Genomic DNA, 22,958 nt, shown 5'->3' on the forward strand with positions numbered 1-22,958 from the left:
ACTTGTAACATAGTATTTATAAAAGAAATAACTGATTATTTTAGTTAATTATTTAAATTAAAAATTTATTCACTCTGGTTTTATTTATCGGACCTAGACGTTCTTTAATCTAATTTACATAATTATAATATTTATGCATACAGAGCGATTAATTTATTTAACTGCTATAAACCTATATTTAAATTTGGTATTCTAGCTAACGAATACTTGTTGTCCAAGACATTGACTAATTTGTTTTAAATGTTGAATAATTAATATTTTTTATTATAATTATTAATTATATTAAATGCAACAATTTATTATTCAAGTGCACATTCGTAAAACTAGTTGATTCTCAACCATTTTGGAATATTTCAATATACGATTCAGCTTGCGATAAATTTTTCATTAAAAAGTAAGAATTGCTTTTGAATGAATTATTTTGGATTGACAATTTATAACTTATTTATGTAGCAAATTCATTCTTTCAACGTGCAAAATATTTGAATGGTATTTATTACTTCGCTAATTAGTTACTGGGTATTACATTTTCATTGTACATTTCAGAATTACTAAAAATTGTACTAATGTTTGAACATATTTTATTGATGTATATGTGATATATTTAAGTGGCCTTAAAATTTGCTTCATCGCGCTAAATGTTGAAATAATGAATACTCTTAGCTTGTGCAATGAATGATGAATTTAAATATTTTATTAAAGTGTTGCAAGAGCCGAAAGCCTTGATTCGTAGTTGAAACTGCATACACATAGTAGAACGAACTTTTAATGCGAGGATACTTCTCATTTTTCAGTTCGTTGTCTTATAATCACTCCGGAGTAAAAAAAATATAAAGAGTTCAGAGGCAAAAAAATGTGGTGGCAGCAGAAGGAATAGCTTATGTACTGGCTTTTCTCTAACGTTATTATTTAAAATGGCATAATGTTTTAATTGTGTATTATTAACCCTCCTTAGGGTAACTTGTTGAAATCGCAAAAAATCAAAATTGGATTTCTTTTATTTCTTCATATGTATGTATTATAGTATGCGTGTATATATACAGGGTGTCCCAGACCTTGACGTCAAGTCGAAGTGGGGTGATAGTATTTACATTAACCGTCTTGAAAAAAATTAAAAAAAATTATGTCACGTCTCAGGCTTGTGCAACCTGAAGCTTTTGTGAAATTATGATTATTTTTCTGTTATTGTGGTTAACTTGTATTAATTTTGTTCATTTAAACTTTAGAACCGTAACCGTGAATAAGATTTCTAGGACCATAATCAAAAACATTAACGCAATTTCCCTCAAGTTTTCAAAAATTAAGCATTTTTGTTGAACTATGAATTTAAAATGTTTATAATCGGTCGACTTTGAGAGGTCTTCCTTTAAGAAAGATGTACTAAAGTGTGTTGGCAAGTTTCATCAAAAGTTGGTGCATTTTATCAAGATTGTAAAATGGTAAAATACTTTAAAATTTTATTATTAAAAATTTTCTATAAATTTCGACAAAGAATTTTCGATTTTCAGAGGCTTTTAACTAATTGTTTATATAAAACTTAATAAACTCTTTGTACAAACGTGTACGGATTTTATCTGACTAGAATTTCAGATATATGATCAAAAAATCAAAGTCTCACATAGTCAAAATATGAAGAGTTAGTTGAAAATATTTAGAGTTTATTTGCTTAGAAACAAGTTTATTTGTTTAGAAATTGCATTTTTTTAATGATATATTTATATTAAATTTGTTTATATAAAAGCAATTTGCCAAACTATTAAATAATTAATTTAGACATATCTATTAAATAATTAATTAATTGTCATTGAATATTTTTTTGAATTATTTCTTAAGCAACAGTTAAAGCTAAATCTGTTATTAGTTATACATAATTAAATCTATTGCATTTAAATAATATTAGAGAATTACAAATAACAAGTAAGTAATTGCGACGTAGCACTGTTTGTCTTAATCACTATTTTATAAAAAAAACTTTTTTAAAAGAAATATGGAGAAATGCGGCCGTCCGAGGCCAATTTAATTTGTGTAGTTAAACCACATTTCTTTTGAAACAAAATATTTTATAAAATAGTGACCACTGACAAGTAGTTCTATTTTATTACTACTTAAATGTTATTTACTGTAATAAGTTCATACTCACTGATGACGTAGAATTTTACGTCGAAATGTATGGAACAATAAAGATGTTGTAACTTTTTTACTTTAATCTTCTTTTTATGCCCTCCAAGAAATTAATCATACATTTCAACATAAAATTTTAAATGGGAATATGTGAATTTGTCCATGAATAAATTTTTTATGTTATTTTATTTGAATATTTTAATTGGCACAACAACTAATTTCGTCGACATATAAAATACAGTACAATATATTAAATTAACTTTATTATATTTATTCAGTAAAGTAAATACGAAACTCCGGTACGTTTGAAAATTGACATCAATTCCCTATCCACTCAGCGGCAGCGGCAGCGGAGGTATTCCGATTTCCTACACAGCAACAATATAACAGTATTCGAACCATATAATAATATTCGTATTTTAGAGAAAACTACTCTCAATTAGAGATGTGAACACAATATTTCGAAAGCAATTAGTTGAATTCTGTTCTTGGTCTTTATATTTCTACATAATTCATTTTTAGTATTTTTACTAGGGATACTAAATATTGTCATTAATTAACAATCATGGCATGAATACATTCCACATTTTAAGTGGAGTAATTCAAGTACATTAATATTAATTTAAAAGTACTAATAATTATTTTACATTACTATAATTATACAATATAAAAAAATCGTTAAATAAATAGAGCATCTCCACTAATAACTAGTAAAAGTAAAGCATATATGTTTTTGAAAACTAAAAACTCTATATGTTAGTAAAAATTAGACGCTGAATGACAATGACAATATAATGCCGAATGTAATTTTCAGTCATTTGCATAAATATTATATATATTATATTTACCAGGCCATCATTTCCCAACTTCTGGTATGCAAATTTCTGGGGGTGCACAAAATATGTATATGAATGAAGTCAACATTGGAAAAAAAGTTTTCTAATTCTAATGATGACCATAATGTATGCTGTAGATTTGGTCGAAAACAAATTATTATGATTGTTAAATATAATTTTATGAATGGATAGAGATTATACGATATAAAAGAGAAAAATATTATTTATTATTAAAGCGAATAAAATGTATCACAATTTTTATATGATAGAAGATAAATTGTATGTTTAAGAATTAAAGATTAAGTATGATGGAATTATGAAATTTCACTTAATTTATGCTAAATCTATTTTTTTTTCAGACATTTCATACGCCATCTTTTGGAGATGAAGATTTTGACATTCCAGTACTAAATCAACAAAATCATGTTACTCAACATCCTACGCATCAGACCCACCAGACTCATCCTTCCCACCAGACACATCAGGAGACGCATCCGTCAATGTATCAGCAGCAGCAACAAATGCACGATGCGTCTCAAAACCTAACCGAGTTGGTGACAATGGACCAGTATCAGCAGCAGCAATTGTACCAGATGCAGACGCCGCAGGAGCAACATATCAATATTGGCGCAGGGTTTGTATTATATACTTTTTATTTTGAATTGACCTTCAAATACTTTGATTTTTTTTATTAACTTCTCGAAGGAGAAATTCTGAATAGAATGAGACCAAAATAGGCAAAACGTATGTGTGTGAGCCGATTTTTGACCTTTCGTCGATATTTTCTCAAAAACGGTTGAATCGATTTCAAAAATTTTAAATTCGATTATTTGATTCTTTAGAATTAGCAGAATAGCGAAAAAATTTTGTCCGAAAATCTTGAATCGATTTTGAAAATTCAAAAACTATTTGAAAGAAACGTGCTGATTAGTTTTTTCGTTAATTGTTAAAAAAAATTGATTGATTTTAATGAAACTTTGTATGGTGATCAGTACTTGGACTTAATGAACATACTAAAATATTATAGTCCTAAAGTGATTTAATTATAAAAATTAATTAAAATTTGAATTAATCGGCCGCGCTTTTAGAAAATAGTTCGTGTATATATTAGGCTGGTGTTTTCCAATAAAGTGTAATAAACAAACTGAACAAAATGAATAATCGGCAATATATTTTTACATTATGAAGCTCTCACCAACTCGGTATACTTATAAATCACTCGTACAACTAGTTATAATTACGTTTTATGAGATGATCAAGCCAATAGTGTACGTAATATTTACTCAGGAAACTATGTAAATTGTTTTACTGATAATGAGTATTTCACAAATTGAGTGAAAAAATGATAATCACTATATTGTGGCTATATTATAAATATTATTGAAGAGTTTTGATAAAAGATGGGTTAAATCTATCCTTTTTACACACAACTGTCGATTTACACGAGGATGACTATAAAATCTAATATAATCTGCACAATTTATTATTTTTTGGATTTACCCAATATGAAAGCTTTAGGGACAAGTAACGTGAAGTCTTACAATGCTTTTTACAATTTTGGTTTGAAAATTTGAAATTATTGCATTTCAAATATTTATTTTTGGTTGAATATAATTTTGATTATATTCAACTTTATTCAATCTTATTAAACTTTGAACTCTTATTTCACTTTTAAATTTCCATTCAGCAGTAAAATTTAACATGGAACCAAAAAGTAAACCTATGATAAAGATTTATATTGTGATTGTAGTTTCAAAAACTGTTTCCATAAGTACTTGAAATTATGAACATCGAATTAGTATTGGAATTGTCGAGGAGGTTTTGAAAAAATGTTTAGTATAGGATTTTGACCTTAAGTGATTCAAAATTATTGCATCTGTGTGCAATAGTTTATTATTATTTACACTTATATATTATTTGCGGATTCTTAGTAGTATTCTGAATATTTGAATCTTTACAATATTTTTTCATTTTCGGTACCCGAGTATAAATCGCACAAATTTTTTGATCATCAAAGCACCCAATGTGATTTATTACGATATCTAGTCAGTTTGTACAAAAACAACAATTGATAAATTTATGATCGAATCTGAATCGATCGTTCAGAAAAAAAAATAGTACAAATATTAATCTTTGCTATAAACGACGGTTAATACGATTCTGTTGAAATGGAGCGACTTGTAATGAAGATAGTTAAGAAGGATGGGGTGTATTCTATTCAGAAGTCTTCGTGAGTATTTTGAATTTTTTTTAAGTTTATTCGAACTACAATTGATATTGACATCTGCCGATCTATAAATCGATTATGAAATGATTGCAAATGGCAATCGATATTCAATCAATTTTCAATAGATCAATATTATTTTTATTCTAAATTGGAATAAAATTTCTGTTATTTATTTTTAATAATAGTATTTTCAATTTTTAGAAGCAATATTATATTAGCAATGCTAATGAACTCAAATAGCATTCTTCTGATATATTGGCAAATGTTTTCAAATAAATCAATAAGTTGATTTATTTATTTTTTGAACAATTTTTTTGTTTATAAATATCTGTAAGTTGAATGCGCTATATTTTATTTATTTTTTTTGATTTGTAATATTATGTGGTTTTGTGTGAAAAGCGGTTTTATTATAAAAATTAAAGCCTAGAAAAAAAAGTAGGCGCTATAGAAACGTCTAATAATTCGAAATGATTTGTTTGAATATAATAGCTTTTTATGCTGATTTATTTTTGAATAAATTGGAACGCACCTCCTGCGAATTTTTTTAAATGCAAATTTTATTTTTTTTTATTTCTTTTTTTTGTGAATTTTTAGTCAATGCGACCTTACTACCAACAAATTACTAAGCTAAGCTGTATTAAAACAAATTAATAATTGATAATGATGCGAATTGCAAATAAAAGTTATTCTGTTTTTATAAATACTGTTTAATTGACAGTTTTAATGAATAAAATATCGGAAACTTTTTGTAACTTTGAATTAATTTATTTTAATAAAAAGCTAATTAATTTTTTTTGGTTCTAATTGGATTGTTCTTTAAATTTCTTTAATTGCAAACCTTATTTTTCAATACAGATTTTACTCTTTTTTATTTGACTATATATCGATAATACTCTAAATGTTCTGTAAATTTTTAAATACATTTATTAATAATAAATACTTCAAATATTTTGTCAAAATTTACGTAGTCTATAAGTAAAATTCAATTTATCTGTGATCAGACTTGAATTGAATGCCATTAGAGTTTGTTAGCATTGCTGATGTAAAATAATGTACTTTTAAAAATTTATGCTACCACTAAAATCTAAATAACACTAAATTTATTCCATTTCAAAGCATAAATAAATAGGCAATTAATTTAAACGTGCATTTATATTTTTAAATTTTATGTTTTCCTTCGTTGTTTTTTTTTTTCTAAATTTGAAATGAAATAGAAACCTATGGCGGATCTGTCGTAATAGGAACGCCGACTTTATATGGAGTATATGGAATTTGCTTTATTTCTATTATAAATATTTATATTCGTTACGGTTAGCGTACAAGTTTTAATATTAGAAAGCAAAGTATTCATTTCACTATGTATGATGTATATAAATGTATGAATGTTTTAGTGCGCCATACAACAGTCAACCTGGCGTCGGTGTGTATGCGCCGATGACGTCACCAGGACATCATCAGATGATGATGATCCAGCAGCAGCAGCAGCAACAGCAGCAGCAGCATCAGCAGCAACAGCAGCAGATGCCCAATAATCTCTTAGGTATAAACAGAAATTATTTATCATCAACAATCACTTCATAAAATACGTTGGAAATCGTTTAAAAAAATGATAGGATTTGAAAATACGATTGATATAAGAGAAATTTAAAGCATATAATATAAAGATGTAAAATTGTTTGAAAATTGAAAATTCAATGTTATTACCGCATACATACTTATTTTTTTAATTAGTGTGCTATTAATTTTTCAATTAATTTAAATAGTTTCACAACATGAGACAGATTGAAGGTAATCCCTGAGTATTTTAAATTTTTCTTTTCTTTCCCTTGGAGGCTTTTACAGCGTCTTGTATATTTAAAATATTTATCGAAAAGAACTTATGATAAAACGCGGGAAGCATATATAACGTTGAAATACATTCATTACTTTGCCTTGTTCCTGTTTTGTAGTTTATTATATCAACTTTCTCTTCAAGACTCAGTTATAACATAAGAATACAAACCTTTGATTTTACTTTGCAATGTCAATAACTACAGTAATAAACTTTTTGACCATCAATAGGATGATTTCCACGTAATTATTTTTATTTGTACTTTAATGTAGATTCATTTCCCTAACATAAAATGGTTTATTGTATTTTTTTATTATAAAATTCATTTACCGAAATTACTGAATAATAATAATATTTCATGTTTTGCACTAACAATAATGCAATAAAAACCTATTTTTATGTACTGATTACACAGGTCCACAAAATACAAAAACTTGTCTGTATTTTACCGCTGAACACGAATATAAAATTAAAATTGGGGGTCAAATGGCTAGAAATTGAATAAAAAAAAAACACAAAATATCCGATCTAGTAATAATAATATAATAATCAAGATCTTGTAATTTCTGTCGTTTCCTGGCTCTTTTTACCTTAAATGACTATTGAGTTTTAATTAAATGATCTGTTGAGTTTTTTGTATAATTCAATTTTGTACAATTTGCAAATATATTGCCTCCTCATTGCCCCCGGGTAATCAGCAACCATGTTGCGTGTTGAATATCTGAAAATGTGTTGGCAAAGTACTGCTGTATTCAACAAAAAAACTTAATAGATTATTTGAATGAATATTCAATAGTCATTCAAGGTAGACAGGGCCAGGAAAGGACAAAAATAAGATTTTAAGTATCAAACAGAAGAATTAGTAGAACGATGATTGTGTCGTTTTTTTTTTTTTAATTTTTTTGCCATATGATCCCCAATTTTGACTTCCAGCGGTAAAAACTACATTTAAAAACGTTTGGCGCACATCCAATACAAACTTTTTTTATTTTGTTGGCCTGTGTTATCCTTATTTCCTTGATTTTTCTGGAGTTTTACTTTAAGATTTGATTAAACATATGTTTATATTTATATAAACATTCATATAAATATTTACAAACAAAATATAATAATAAATAGTTTTAATATTACATTCAAACTCTAATTGTCGATTTAATTATTGCATAAATTAAAGCAATTTTAATGTGTCGAAAATATATTTTTTAATCAAACTAATTTTTCAGTTTGTTGAATTTTTAATTTAATCACTATATTAATTTAAAATGCCGTATTTTAGTGAAAAAGCGTGATTTTGCGAAGAATCGAAAGAAATAAAATGGAATTTGGGCGCTAATCTTCGCAGTTTATTCTAATTAGTACAAAATAATTAGCACACAACACGGTATAATTAGTATAGTCTCGTCTCCTGCGCTCTTGATTGCGTATTAACACCGCTTCCATGCCTCATAGCAGATGAAGGGAAAATTCCAACGCTCATATAAAATATTATTATTTATTCGATTATTATTTAATTTTGTTCTTTTGTTTATATAACGTAATTATAATTTACTAGCCATGTATATCATAAATATAATGTATAAATAAAGCATAATAAAAATCATACTGAAATTATTCATGCAAATTCATGTTTGAAGTTGTTTAAACAAAAACTAAACAACTTCGTTAATAAATCAGATCAGATTTATTATAATAATTTAAATCAACTATTATAATAACTAAGTCACTAATTTACTTGCAATTAATTTTTAATACTAGTGATATAATTATTTGAATCGCATTCTAAACCATTTTATATTATTATTATTATTATTATTTCCTAAAATCATTTCTTCATTTTGATATACATTTTTTTTACCTTATTACATGATTGATCGCACTAGTGATGTTTTATAAAGCATTTGTCAGTTTTCTCATGCAGCTCCAATCTGTTTGTGTTAATGTTTTAAAGTATTATCAAGGGGATAATCATATATTTTTTCAAACTAAATTCCATGTGAAGATATACATATATCGGGATGTTATAATAAACTTAAATATTTACGTTATGCATTTTAGTCTGATTAATTAGATAACGTATGTTTTAGTGACGAATAATTTTCACATTTTTCTAATAATTATCTAATCTTAAGGCGCGATATTTCATAACCGCTGCTAATTTTAACAAGATTTTTGCGCTAGATACGTATATTGCAGATAGGTTTTAATTAATGTTAAATCCAAATGTATTGCATTTTTAAGGTCCAAATCAAGGTGCAATGCAGTATGGACTGCCGAACCAACAGGCAACAGTACCTTTAAATATAGGAACCACTCATATAACTAACTTAGACGCTAATCCACCGACTCAGCATAGTACTACTAGTGAAGATAGCGATGATGGAACTTCGCTTCATTTGGTAAGTTTTTTTTAAAAAAAATGTCGTAATTGGTATACAGTAATTCGTATTATGATGGTAATAAATTGCTTATATAACAACTATATCGCAAGAATAGAAAAAGAGCATTTATTTGCGAAAAGGTTGAAATTTTACGATTTTATTCTTTTGTCATTAACATTATGTTAGTTAAACTTTAGCGTAGATGATTAAAAAATTGGAAATATATAATTCCATTATGTTTTTATAATTTATTTTTTAACTTCCCGTAGGGTAAGTTATTTTTTCTCTAAATTGAAATTTTATATATGGCTGTGATGCAAATCATACGTTTATTATTATGCGGTAATTATGTGCTTTGGTTTCTATTCTCAATATTAATTTATATATCAAAGTAATCGTTGTCACTTTTCAAAAAACTGACTGGCCGACTTGATAGATTGTTTCTTTTAAGAATTAATATTACTTTTTTGTTTATTTATTTATTTTTTATAATTTTACCTGATTAATTATTTATTATGTAACGGTGAATAATAGTTAATAATGAACAATCTGTCAATCGTAAAGTTTATTATAATGGTATTTGTCGATTAATAGACTATTAGTCTATAAACGAAGTACACGTTCGCTACAAAAAGCCAAGTTTTGATAACTTTGATAATTTTCGATAACAGTTTCACATACTTTTGAGTGAAGCACGTGTTTATTCAACATATTTACTTTTAATATAATTGGTAATCAATGTAAAGCAACATTTCAATTTTTTTCTTATAATGCTCTTTTTTTAGCGCTATTTTTACGTGCATGCCTTATTTTTTCCTTTATGTATATTTGGGTATGCTAATGTGTATTGCATGTGTATTGCATGTGTATTGCACGCTTATTTATTGAAAGAGTAATCTTAATTATTGTAGTGTAGTCCTAATTATTTGTGTCATTAAATTGTTAGTATATACTTCATATTGAACATTTTTGTAGAAGTGCATTCATAATTAGATAAGGATTAAAGCGTTTAAAATGGTAAAATTCATTAACAAAATAGTTTCACTTAAACAATGAATCTTAATATAAATAGCGTCTAAATATACTTTTCACTCTTAAAATTTGATTAATGAGTGTACAAAATATAAGATAAATTTCACTTTAGCGGCATAATGATTTGAACCGCTTTTGTAATAGAATTTATTAAGGATTGAAACGAAAAGTCAAAAAGATTTGATTTCTTTTTTTACTTTATGTATATATTACATTATGCGCCATTTTTATGATAAGTGTTGGTGCCATAGAAATTATCGACACATTAGCTTAACCACCATGTCGATTTCGGCAATGCGAGTCATCTAATTATTAAATGGTTGAAAATGGATTTAGGGAAAATGTTCTGGGCATATGTAATCCTATATTTTCAGGGCTTAAATTTTCTCATGGAGCGTCAAGAAGAGGACGAAGTCGGTCCTGACTTTATTGATACGCATAACTTGAATGATTCTTTTGTCGATCTTATTCGAGATCTAAGAACCGAGCCAGAAGACTTTTATTACGAATTTGATTATAATCAAGATGTAGCTGAGATCGAAGTTGACTGTTTGAACGAACATATTCTTAGTGATAATTCGGATATATTAGATTTCGATGATTTGATATCATTAGATGACGATTATTCGAAATCATTAGATGACGATGATTTGAGATCATTATTCGATGACGATGATTCGGAATCATCAGATGACGATGATTCGAGAATTTTTGATGAACTCATTGATGTAGATGTAGATGACGAATGGTTAGCACGATATTATGCGGTAATGCCTACTTTTTATATTATTGTTCGAAATTTGCCACTTAAAAATTAAAATTTTGAAACTCGTTTTTCTTGTCTTGATTTTGCGAATATTTTTATCCGAATTGTGAATGGTTAAACCATGATAACATTGATGTGGCTTCATTTTATTTACTATAGTGTGTGACGCTTAAATTATAACAAAATTATACATTATAAATAACGTACAACGATCCGTACTTTGTGCGTTTTCAAAGAAATTGTTCAAATATATATATAATATATATATATATATATATATATATATATATATATACAACTTACTATTCTCAAGTTGAAGTTGTGGAAATTGGTAATAGTGATATTTTCATTTTTTATTATAATTTTGCATGACTATCATTAAAATAATTGGTATATATATATACAACTTACTATTCTCAAGTTGAAGTTGTGGAAATTGATAATAGTGATATTTTCATTTTTTATTATAATTTTGCATGACTATCATTAAAATAATTGCTTGCTTTATTCCTGTATATAATATTTGGTATATGTATACTAACCATGGGCCGCCTAGCAAGACGATGTTCCAGCATTTCAACTGTTTGAAACTATATTGTTACCAGAAAAATTGATTCAATAAAACTAGCATTTATTGAATTATTTATCTAATTATGACTTCGTTAAATACTGAGTTTTGAGTCTTCATTTTAACATTTTTGATTTTTACTGGGAAAATGGTAACGGTATATTGTCAGGTTTGGCGGCCACTCTCAATCCCTTATTCTATACAAAAGATATATCAGGTCACGCACAGGTAAATAGAATGTTTGCTAATATTACATAATATTTTGTGCTAATTTGATCTATAATTTTTGATTGTGTTTGTTTCACTTTATAGCAGACCTTAAAAAGGCCTTCACCAGAACCAGCCGATCAAGTGGTTGCTAAAATTAAAAAGCCTAAAGTTCAAAAGAAGAAGAAAAAGAGAGATCCAAATGAGCCTCAAAAGTAAGCAAACATGATTATGCTTTAGTGAACTTTCTGTACTTATTTATTTCGATATAATACTTACACAATAATGTATTAACAAATTTGACTATAATATCTATGCATCAATGTACTTTATATTATATTTGCAATTTTCTAGTATTATTAAGTTATTATAGTATGTAAAACTGTTTGTTCATATATTTATTACTACTTGTAGTAATTTTTAAATCACTTTGAATGCTTTCTAAATAGTAATTTTAGTTTTTCAATACCAGTATTTTAAGAATCATCTGACTTTTTTCTCAGTTTTTTATTATAAAAACTTCAACATGAAATAAAATATATGCCTTTTAGCAGTATTTAAAATAATTAAAATCGAAATAATAGGACTATGTTTTCTGAGCATCTTTATACTTATATGCTAGCTTGCTATTAGCATAGAAGTATTTTCTGTAAGGTGTTATACATTTTGCAATTTTGTTAGGAAAACAAAAATTATCTAGTGATTATTGAATTCTTCCATTTTAAATTGCCACGAAGAATCGATAATTTAATTGAGGGGATTCATAAAACTTAATTTGCTTTTGACTTTACCGGATTTATTCTAAATTTATTTCCAGGCCCGTTTCTGCGTATGCGCTGTTTTTTCGCGACACTCAAGCTGCAATCAAGGGTCAGAATCCAAATGCCAGTTTTGGGGAAGTGTCTAAAATTGTAGCGTCTATGTGGGATGCTTTAGATACTGAACATAAAAACGTAAGCAATCTTATCTATTTTAATATTTGTTCAAGAATATTTGAAATTCATGTTAATTTTGGGTACTCTTCAGGTTTATAAAAAGAAAACAGAGGCGGCCAAAAAAGAATATTTGAAAGCACTGGCTGCTTACAGAGCCAGTTTAGTATCAAAAGTAAGTGCTATTTTTTAGTATGTTATAAATATTTTTCACCGGTCTTAGTTTAATTATTGCGTTTGTTGAATAGGGCACAGGTGAAAGTGAGAATATGTATCAAAATTATCAAAATCCTGGGTTTCAACCCCAGCAATATCCTGCTTATGCTCAGCCAGTTCAACAACCTGCTCAAAATCCTCAGATTCAACAAGTGCAGCATTCTCCACAACAAGGTAAAAATTATTAATATATATACAATGTATTATAAATTTATTTTATTTTATTTTGTCTGACTGTACACATATTTGCATTCGATCTTCCAATATTGTTTATATAAAATTCTGAAATAAAAAAACCCAAACTAAAAAAATAGATAAATAAACACTTAAATTTTAAAAGCTCAATAACAAAGCTTTTGAACCAAGTATGGTGCATATATTTTGAGTGGGTAATTGTAGTATTACATCATTAAAACACACATGAACATTAGTACATAGGTGTTATGTGTTTTTTATTTTTATTTAATTATATTGCAAGTCCATATTCTGCTTGAATATGCAGGAGCTGCTTTAAATATAATTATATCTCTACAAATATAATAAATATTTTGAATTAAACATTTGAGATAATTAGCATTAGGAATGCTGCTTAATTTTTACACAAATGTCTACTGTTGATCTAAAATAAATAAAAAAGATGCCTATATGTAATTTTTGTGATAAAACTTCTACACTAATTATTCAGTAACTTATTGATTTTTTTTAAATTGGTTTCAGGCAATGGAGTGCAATCTCCATCTGGTATGACTGGAGGTATGCAACAATTAAGCCCCATGTGCCAAGTGCAAGGAGGAAAGCCCACTAATCTTGGTGGAGTGATTATGCCAACAATGAACAACGTTTCCAATCAAAACCAAGTAAGAGGGATTAGCATGTAATAATTACAGTTTATGTAATAAATATTTGACTTTTGGTTATTCGGAAAGTAAAAATGTAATTGCATCTTTAGCGTTCAAGCGTACTCTCATACCGTGTAATTATTAACAAATGTCTTAATAACATTTGAACTATAATGTAAATATAATTTAGGCTGGTGCTCTTTTTAAATATAGTGAGCAATTGTCTTAAACATTAATTTGAATCAGATGTATGAAATTTTATTTTTGCTACTTTTTTTATTATTGTGTTATTTGTAATAAAGCCATAACAAATAACACAATATATTATAATAAAGTAATAGTGTTGTTTTGGTTGGTTTAGAATAATAACTGTTTTTTTACTGAATGTGAACCAGAAAAATTTGTCAACTAATTCACTTTTTTTTTTCTTGATTTTTGTTAATAGTCTGTGATGACCCACAACCAGATGATGCAACAGCAGCATAGCATTAATCAGCAGCAAGCTAGTCAGCAGCACATACAGATAGGACAACAACAGCATTATATGCAGCAGCAGCAACAACAACAGCAACAGCAGCAGCAGCAGCAGCAACAACAGCAACAGCATGCTCAGGTATGGTCTATATATTAATTTGTAATATAATTATGAGATTTAAGTTGAGTAAAAAGTAATTTTTGCAATAATAAACAAAAATTATCAAACATTTTTTATTCTCTTGTTTAAAACTGAAAAGCACAACAAAACATTTTACATTATTGAATATTTTAAGCTAAAAACCATGTTCTTTCTAGAAATATAAATTATTATTTTATTAACAAGGACTTTTACTATTCATCACTATAAGTTTGACGTCGTTAGACAGTCTTTTATGAAGATTAATCAAATTTTCAAATCATTTTGGCAAATTGATTATCTAATATTATCAACTAAAATCTGCATCTGTTGTGTATGTTTGATATAATAAAGATATCTCTAGAAGACAGATGTGTAATAAGTTGCTGGTTTTTGTATGACTTACAAAGAGAATGTATTTTAGATGAGTTTTGATATATATTTTTGTAACAGATGATATCTGCTTCTAATCAGCAACATGTGAGCCCTCCATTGCCCCAAGGCCAAGCCAATAGAAATAACAATGTGCCGTCCTCCTGCATTCGCCATGGGTGCACCAACGCCGCTGTCGCCAACGCTGAGTGGGAAGATGAGTACTGCAGCAATGAATGTGTTGTTAGTCATTGCAGGTAAATTATTTTTAACTATATAAAACTTCTGAGTGATCACTTTTTTACGCAATTAATCCTCAAAGCATTAATATTATAATTAGAGTAACAAGAAGGAACACTTTCTGAAGAGTTTTGAACTATGTCACAAAGTTAATAATTGTAGTTATAAATAAAATATAATATCGAACTTGCATTTATAAAAATGCATGAAATACTGTTGTTTTCATTTATTTTATATTGAAATTATTCAACTGCTTTTTTAAATGTGTCAAAAGGCAGCCTTTACAAATGTTGACAAAAAAATTGTTTCTATATCGCTATCTAGTAAAGCTTTAGTATCCATTATTTCTATACATGTAAGCGTGGTCATCCTTTAAAACTTGCCAAGGAATGCAGTTTTATTGAACATTTATGAAGTTCACTTCCATTTATCTAGGGTTTTGTGAATAACAATTAAAATTAATGAACTACTCGTAGGGAGTGTAGACTAATCGTCTACAAACGATACTACTAATTAGAGTGTACACTAATCGTCTTCAAACCATCTATGACTTAAAAAAAATAGTCAATCAAAATTGCAAGAATACAGCGTGAAGTGATAATATATCAGAGATTTGCAATATGTCATTTTTCACAAATAATCTTTAAGATATTGTGTGAACTATTAGCAATACACAAACTAAATACTAAAAGTATTGTCATTTATTGTTCACAGTTCTTGGAAATCTATTCATTTTTTTGTCGAACCCTGGATAATCTGGAAATCCATTTAGTTTTTTAAAAAAAATCTATTATTTTTATTAGTAGCAGTGTGTCTTTATTTTACGGAATAAACTTAAACTAACCCTTTGTTTCAGAGATGTGTTTGGTTCATGGGTTAATTCCAACAGCACTCAACCTCAAACTTATTCAGCCGTCAAGTGAAGTTAAAAATGTTATTTATGAAAGCATATTAGATTTCTAATATTGAAGCAATATCATACATATTATTTTTTATTTATTAATATGTATATTAGTTTTTTAATAATTAAGCAATATCATACATTTTAAATAAAATATTTTATAATACCGTGCATGTATTATACTTATTGGAGTTTTGAAAAATTATGTTATTAATTTGTATGATGTTGTGTAGAGAAAATTCATTTGTTGTATGATATACTATATTCTAATAAATCACCCAAATTAGACTTCAGCATCATGAAACTGAAGAATTTGTGTAAATTGTTTTATATCATTTAAATAAATAGAGTATTGAAATATAGGTATATGACAAGGCTCTACAGCCAATACTGATAATTTTTTGCAATTGTTATTTTTAGAAATATCATTAAACGTAATCTATACAGGTTGTACTTAGGGCAATCATTTAAACAGCATAAGAAGTGCTCAAAACATATTAAAGCTTACTATGTGATTCAGTATAAGTGATTTGGTATAAAACTAGTTTACATTGATTGACTTTGATTACAATTTTATTAGAAATGTATATGCATAAAATTTAATATCGTATTCATCATTATTATCTAAGTCTGGATTATATAACTATATGAGTTAATTATTAAGTTTTATTTCTATTAAAAATGAATATGAATTTAATTTTATGCTTGTGCATGTATATATATATATATATATATATATATATATATATAATCTTATGCATACCATTTTCTAGATCCTCATTAATATGGTAACTGTTCCTCTTATGATTAATTAGGGTCCTCATTTTGTAGTTTGATGCAAATGGATAACATTCAATTTATATAATATATTATATGATAATTCTTTTTATTACTTTTTAGTTACACAATTATATAAATTTAGGATTGAGTCAACTCGTTGACATGATTATTTATTAAATAATAATTTTTAATATCTCGGAGTTTTTATTGTTGAGTCAGCTGAAAGATGTTAGATTTGATGAGGGATGGAATATCTAGGGTCTAGATCTAATGTAAATATTTTATGTATTTACACATACACACACGCATATGTATATATATATATATATATATATATATATATATATATATATATATATATTGATATTGTTTATTTCGACTTTGGAACATATTGTTAAGATTTTTCAGCCACAAGTTTTTCTTTTTTCGACTTGTGGCTGAAATACTTTAACAATATATATACACACACATATATATATATATATATATATATATATATACATATATATATATACATATACATATATATATATATATATATATATATATATATATATATGTTGTGCATGGATTGCTTTTTGCTTTTACATGGACTTGAACATCTGTGTGTGTAAGCATATGTACACATTGGTATGTGTTAAAACATAGATTGTTGCATATATTACATATTATATACTATCCCCATATTCATAATGAAAAAATGCACAAGTATGTATATAAATTTATGAAACATGCATGTAATAATAAACACACGAACACACACACACATTCTTATACATATATATATATATATATATATATATATGTATATATATATATATATATATATATATATATATATTATATACATTATATGAGGTAAGTGTATAGACTATCATACATAATGTAGTATTATGAATAAAATGGTTCATTAAATTGATTGATGCCATAATATTTCTTTATTAATTTAAATATTTCAATAATAGTACTCTGTTTATTTCACAATTTACTATAATAAAGCCATTATTAGACCTCCTGTTTTTATTGTTATTATAAACAATTTGCTTTCTTTGTTTCAGCTAGTGATAATTTGAAATCTTTTACAGTTCCATTTATTCAATTATTCTCAAATTATTGTATCTATTATAGTATAGTAATATACTAACATGGTTTTCATTATGCAATACCATTTGTTATAGTAAAACATTTAAAGTCATTATTATTATATGCACTTTTATTTTTTACGCTTTTGGGAAATTCTAAAAGCATAGTTTTAACATGATTAATAATCATGTTAAAACTAGCATTATCAGAAAAAGTTAAAGCTACAAATTGTTTCCAGTTTAAATATTTATCCTGTTAAGTTTTTTAATTTAATATTGTAAGAAATCGCCAACCACATGTTATTAGAAATTAGTTTCAGCCTGTTTTGATAATTTTATATTTTTGCCATATTTCAAGTCTTTATTGAAACCGTTCAACACATGAATTGAAAAGAAGTTGTGGGTAAGTGTATGTAAACGCTTAAAATATTTACATATAATTATGATTTCAATATACAAAATACCTTCCTGGCTTAACCCTTCCCACTCGGATGCCGCCTCGGATAAAACTCAGAATTTGCAAGTAGAAAGGGTTAAATCGAGAAGTACTATTAAAGTAAAATGTGAAAAATAAAGTAACTACTGAGAGCAAAATGTTTTATATTCAAACTAATCAAGTGCATGATATTTTTTATCATAACATATTTATCTTATTTGTTATAGTCATCTTCATCGAGTAAAACCTATAGGTCTTACTTATCTTTTAAGTCTTTTTCCTCACAGCTCTAATAATTATGATTATTAGAGCTGTGAGAAAAAAGACTTAAAAACATGTAAAATTGTTTTTTTTTTTCAGCTGCATCGCCGGGTAAAAAAATAAAAAATTATATGTTTCAGTGATCAGGTTCTTATTCACAGCTTTTTGCGCAAGGGTGAACTCGATTAGACCGTTTGAAAGGATCCTAAATCACCGATACTGTTTATTCTTAATTTTCTTAAAATTGGATATGTTGTTAGTGAAATATTTATATCACTCACAATCAGTTATATAACTACATTATATACATTATATGAGCCGCTCAGTGCACACATCGACTAACTCCACTTTTTGAAAAAACTGAGATATTAGTGGGAAAGAACTTGGTATAATCATAACTTTTAGTATTTATAATAACTTTCCGGAATAATAAAGATTAGCACCGTTAAATGGCAATTTTTTTTTGCCATTGAATAATAAGTAATTTATTTCAGAAGCCATTTCGATTAACTCCATACTCTGTATAATGTAAATCGTTTCAGTAACGCTGTATCTGTTCTGGCCGTGCATCGACGCTTCTACATTTATATTTGAATTCATATTATCAGGGAAATTTTAAAAAACAATATACATAATCATCGCGTTTCTCAACTTTTTGTTTTATGGAGTTAATCGATGTGTGCACTGAGCGGCTCATATAATGATATTACTGAAGTCAAATTATTTTATATTGTAAGGTTTTTTAATCTTTAACCCCTTAACTTAAAATGACGAGCAGAGCCCGCGTGCGATTCTAGGCCAAACGTAAATATTACGGGCATAGCCCGCGTACGATAATCGGGAAAGAAGCAAATATTACGCTTTACGGACATTGCCCGGTACGGCAATCGCAAGTATCACAAAATATTTATTTAAACAATACTATAAAACACAAAATTATTTTTAGTTTTGTGAAAATCTGTACACTGTGTGGGAAAATAGTCACAAACGCTGCGCCAGCTTGTACAACTTTGGCCCAACATTCTCGAATCTAAATTAGTTAAGGGGTTAAAGATGTTGATTGCTAACAACAAAGTTAGTAATATAATTAACAGATAGTGATAAAAGGAAATAGTTTATTTTATATGAGAGGTGAAAAATAGATTTAGAAATATTTTTTTTATAAAACTTTATGTCTCGGTTTGAACGGGACAGTCCCACATTTCCACCTCGTGCCCCGTTTTGTAAATTTAAAAGCAATATTTGTCCCGAAGTTAGATTTTTTGTCCCGGATTGTTCCGGGTTTTCGAAGAGTTTAAATAATTTCAATGTTTCAATTGAAAGGTTTAAATTGAATCTTCGCAAATACTTGATCAAACTAGTTGATTTGGTATTTAGCCTTGAGGCAAGTTACATGAACTTCCCGATATATTTAAATAATCGACTTAATCAATAAAAAATTAATTTATGAGTCATTAAAAGTATTCCGAGTGGATTTATTACACATAATTGAAAACGAACGAACACTTTGACTCGGAGTATTTTCTAAAAGCAAATTTTCAAAAATCAATAATTTTTATAATTGAACCAGTTTTCAGGACTTTAATGGTTTATTATGTTCAAGACCAAGTACTCTATCATTATAACAAGTGAATAGTCTAATTTTAATTTTAACAAATGTCAAAAGAGCTACTCATTTTCTCCAACTTTGATGAATTTTTAAAATCAAACTATTTATCGTAAGGCCGTAATATTTCAGTAAGTTCTACAAGACCATGGTATATATCGCTAAAAAAAATTCCATAAAAATCGGCTTAATTTTTTTTTCAACAGTTAATTACAAGAAAACGGCTCGGTAGATTTTCACCTAAAACTAATCAGTATCATTCCCAACTAATATCTTTCGAACAGTTTTTGATTTTTTAAAATCGGTTCGGTAGGATGAGCTTAAATGTGGACGAAAAGTTTAACACTTTTTTTCAAATTACAAAGAAACGGCTTGGCAGATCGTCGCACAAAACTGACAAACGATAGTCCTCACCGAAATACATCAAATGGCTTTTAAATTTCTGAAATCGGTTCAGGCGCTTTTGAGAAAACGTCGATCAAAAGTCTAATTTTGGCAAATGTCAAAAAAACGATACCAATTTTTGCAAACTTTGACGAATTTTTAAAGCTAAACGAGTTGTCGTAGGGCCGTAATATTTTAGTATGACCTAGAAAACTATGGTATCTACCGTCAAAAAAAAAATCATAAAAATCGTCGAAATTTTTTTTTTAAAAACATTATCACAAGAAAACGGCCCGGCCGATCTTTACCAAAAACTAATCAGCACGATTCCCAACCAATATCTATCGAATGGTTTTTGAATTTTCAGAACCGATTCAGAATTGCGGGCTAAAACGTGGACGAACAATTTTTCACTTTTCTGCAATTTACAAAGAAACGGCCCGGCCGATCGCCGCACAAAACTCAGAAACGATAGTCCTCATCGAGATACATCAAATGGCTTTTAAATTTTTGAAATCGGTCCAGCCGTTTTGAAGAAAACGTCGATTTACGGCAAAAAATCTGTTCACACACACACACACACACACACACATACTTTTTCCAAATTTGGTCTCATTCGATTCAGAATGGCTTGAAACGTCGAGAAAACATAAAATTAGCGAATCGGATTTTTTGATGAAAACATAAACTTCTCCTTCGGGAAGTTAATTAATCAAATCAAATAACGACAACCATTCATTCAATATATGAAAATGATATATATACTGATACAATCGCATACTCGCGAGGATGCTTAAACGAAACAAAACGTTATGAATGTTAAAATAGTCTTATAATTTATAATTTTAAACTTTCATTTAATGTACATTAGCAAAAATTATGAAAACGAACGACTGTTCTTGTGTTCAACATTAGTCGATTTTTTAGGCGCCGTCTTAGACAATATTAGAATATTATATTCATGGGCGTCGTCTAAACTAAACAAATATCCGAAACAATACGAAAAGTGCATCAATCTTAACCATGATATATATATTAACGCGTATATATATTAACTGAAAAACTCTTTGATTAGATTTTGACGAAAACCAATTTTATTTTCTTCAGATAAACAGTTAAATATTTTATCTAAACAGCGAAATTTCAATTTTTTTTGAATTTAACAAAATACCGCACTTACAACAATTGTTAAGTAAGTTAAAAGTTAAACTTATTAAGTTGTTTATTTTTAACTTCCCGTAGGGTAAGTTATAGTATTCGCAAAAAAACGAAAATGAAATTTTTATATATGTTTACGTTTCAGAGGTTTCTGAACATTTTGGCATACCTTAGAAAAAATGGATGTATGTGTGTCTATGTGCATATGTGTGTGTGTGTCTGTGCGTGTGTGTGTGGATACAAATTTTCGTCGACGATTTCGGGAACACGGTTCAACCGACTTCAATTATTCAAAAAACATTCGATTGCAGTTGATAAGGAGACGTGCTGATTAATTTTTGACATAGGCAGGTCTAGCCGTTTCGGAGATACGGGGCAAAAAGTGCCACAAACGGTAACTCAGTTTTTAAGAGAACGGAGCGTCCCATTTTAATAATTCAAAAAAACATATTTTACTTGTATTGACGAAATAAACTGGTAAAATTTTGGGGAAGGCAGGTCTAGCGGTTATGGACTTTCAATGAAAATAAGTTGGAAAAGTGTCATGTGGCGGTCAAAAATGTTTATTTGACATATGTACATCAAATTATCAGATATTTTATAGAGATTTTAATATTGTGTACACATTTTGTGTAAATTTTTTTTGGTTCCGTACCAAGACTTTTAATTTTGAAGTTTATTTATATGATTCAACAAATGTTCTCGACATCTTCGACAGAAAGGAATAACCGATTTTTAAAATTGAAAAATCATTCGGTTCGTACTCGATTGCGAGGCGCTTTTGCAAAAGGCAATTTTGCCGTTTTGGAGGTATGGAGCGCAAAGGGTGTAACAACGGTTATTCAGTTTTTGAGAGAACGGTTCATCCGATTAGAATAATTCAAAAAACATTTTTCCGTCTAGGTGTGCAAAAAATGCATTTGGAGAAAAATTAATAAATTTGAAAATTTTTTAAAAAAAATCTAAATTTTCAAAAAAAATGAAATTCCAAAAAAATCAAAGTTTCAAAAAAATCAAATTTTCGAAATTTTTCATCATTTTCAAGGAAAAAAAATACATTTCTATGGGTTCCGTACCAATGATTATCCGCCAAACTGCATTTTTTGTATGGAAAGTTTTAGCAATTTGCCTTAAGGCACGATGCCATGCACCACTAGTTTAGATATGGATTG

General features: G+C 27.7%; 1 protein-coding gene across 2 annotated transcripts in view; it reads left to right on the top strand.

Annotated features, from left to right (window-relative positions):
* The window catches only part of LOC113377365 (TOX high mobility group box family member 3-like), an 82,540-nt gene extending 66,355 nt beyond the window's left edge, over positions 1 to 16,185 (top strand). For both annotated transcript variants that reach the window (XM_026617663.1, XM_026617662.1), the window contains exons 3-13: positions 3,317 to 3,591; positions 6,576 to 6,724; positions 9,254 to 9,411; positions 12,072 to 12,181; positions 12,784 to 12,919; positions 12,993 to 13,073; positions 13,147 to 13,288; positions 13,832 to 13,971; positions 14,399 to 14,566; positions 15,020 to 15,195; positions 16,035 to 16,185. In XM_026617663.1, coding sequence (XP_026473448.1) covers positions 3,317 to 3,591; positions 6,576 to 6,724; positions 9,254 to 9,411; positions 12,072 to 12,181; positions 12,784 to 12,919; positions 12,993 to 13,073; positions 13,147 to 13,288; positions 13,832 to 13,971; positions 14,399 to 14,566; positions 15,020 to 15,195; positions 16,035 to 16,101 — 1,602 coding nt within the window. In that variant the 3' untranslated portion in view covers positions 16,102 to 16,185. The remainder of the gene's footprint in view (positions 1 to 3,316; positions 3,592 to 6,575; positions 6,725 to 9,253; positions 9,412 to 12,071; positions 12,182 to 12,783; positions 12,920 to 12,992; positions 13,074 to 13,146; positions 13,289 to 13,831; positions 13,972 to 14,398; positions 14,567 to 15,019; positions 15,196 to 16,034) is intronic.
* Positions 16,186 to 22,958: the final 6,773 nt, after the last annotated feature.

This window comes from Ctenocephalides felis, unplaced genomic scaffold, assembly GCF_003426905.1.
Source record: "Ctenocephalides felis isolate EL2017-DRISC unplaced genomic scaffold, ASM342690v1 CF-g0.4_SCAFFOLD_01886, whole genome shotgun sequence".
Classification (NCBI taxonomy): Eukaryota; Metazoa; Arthropoda; class Insecta; order Siphonaptera; family Pulicidae; genus Ctenocephalides; species Ctenocephalides felis.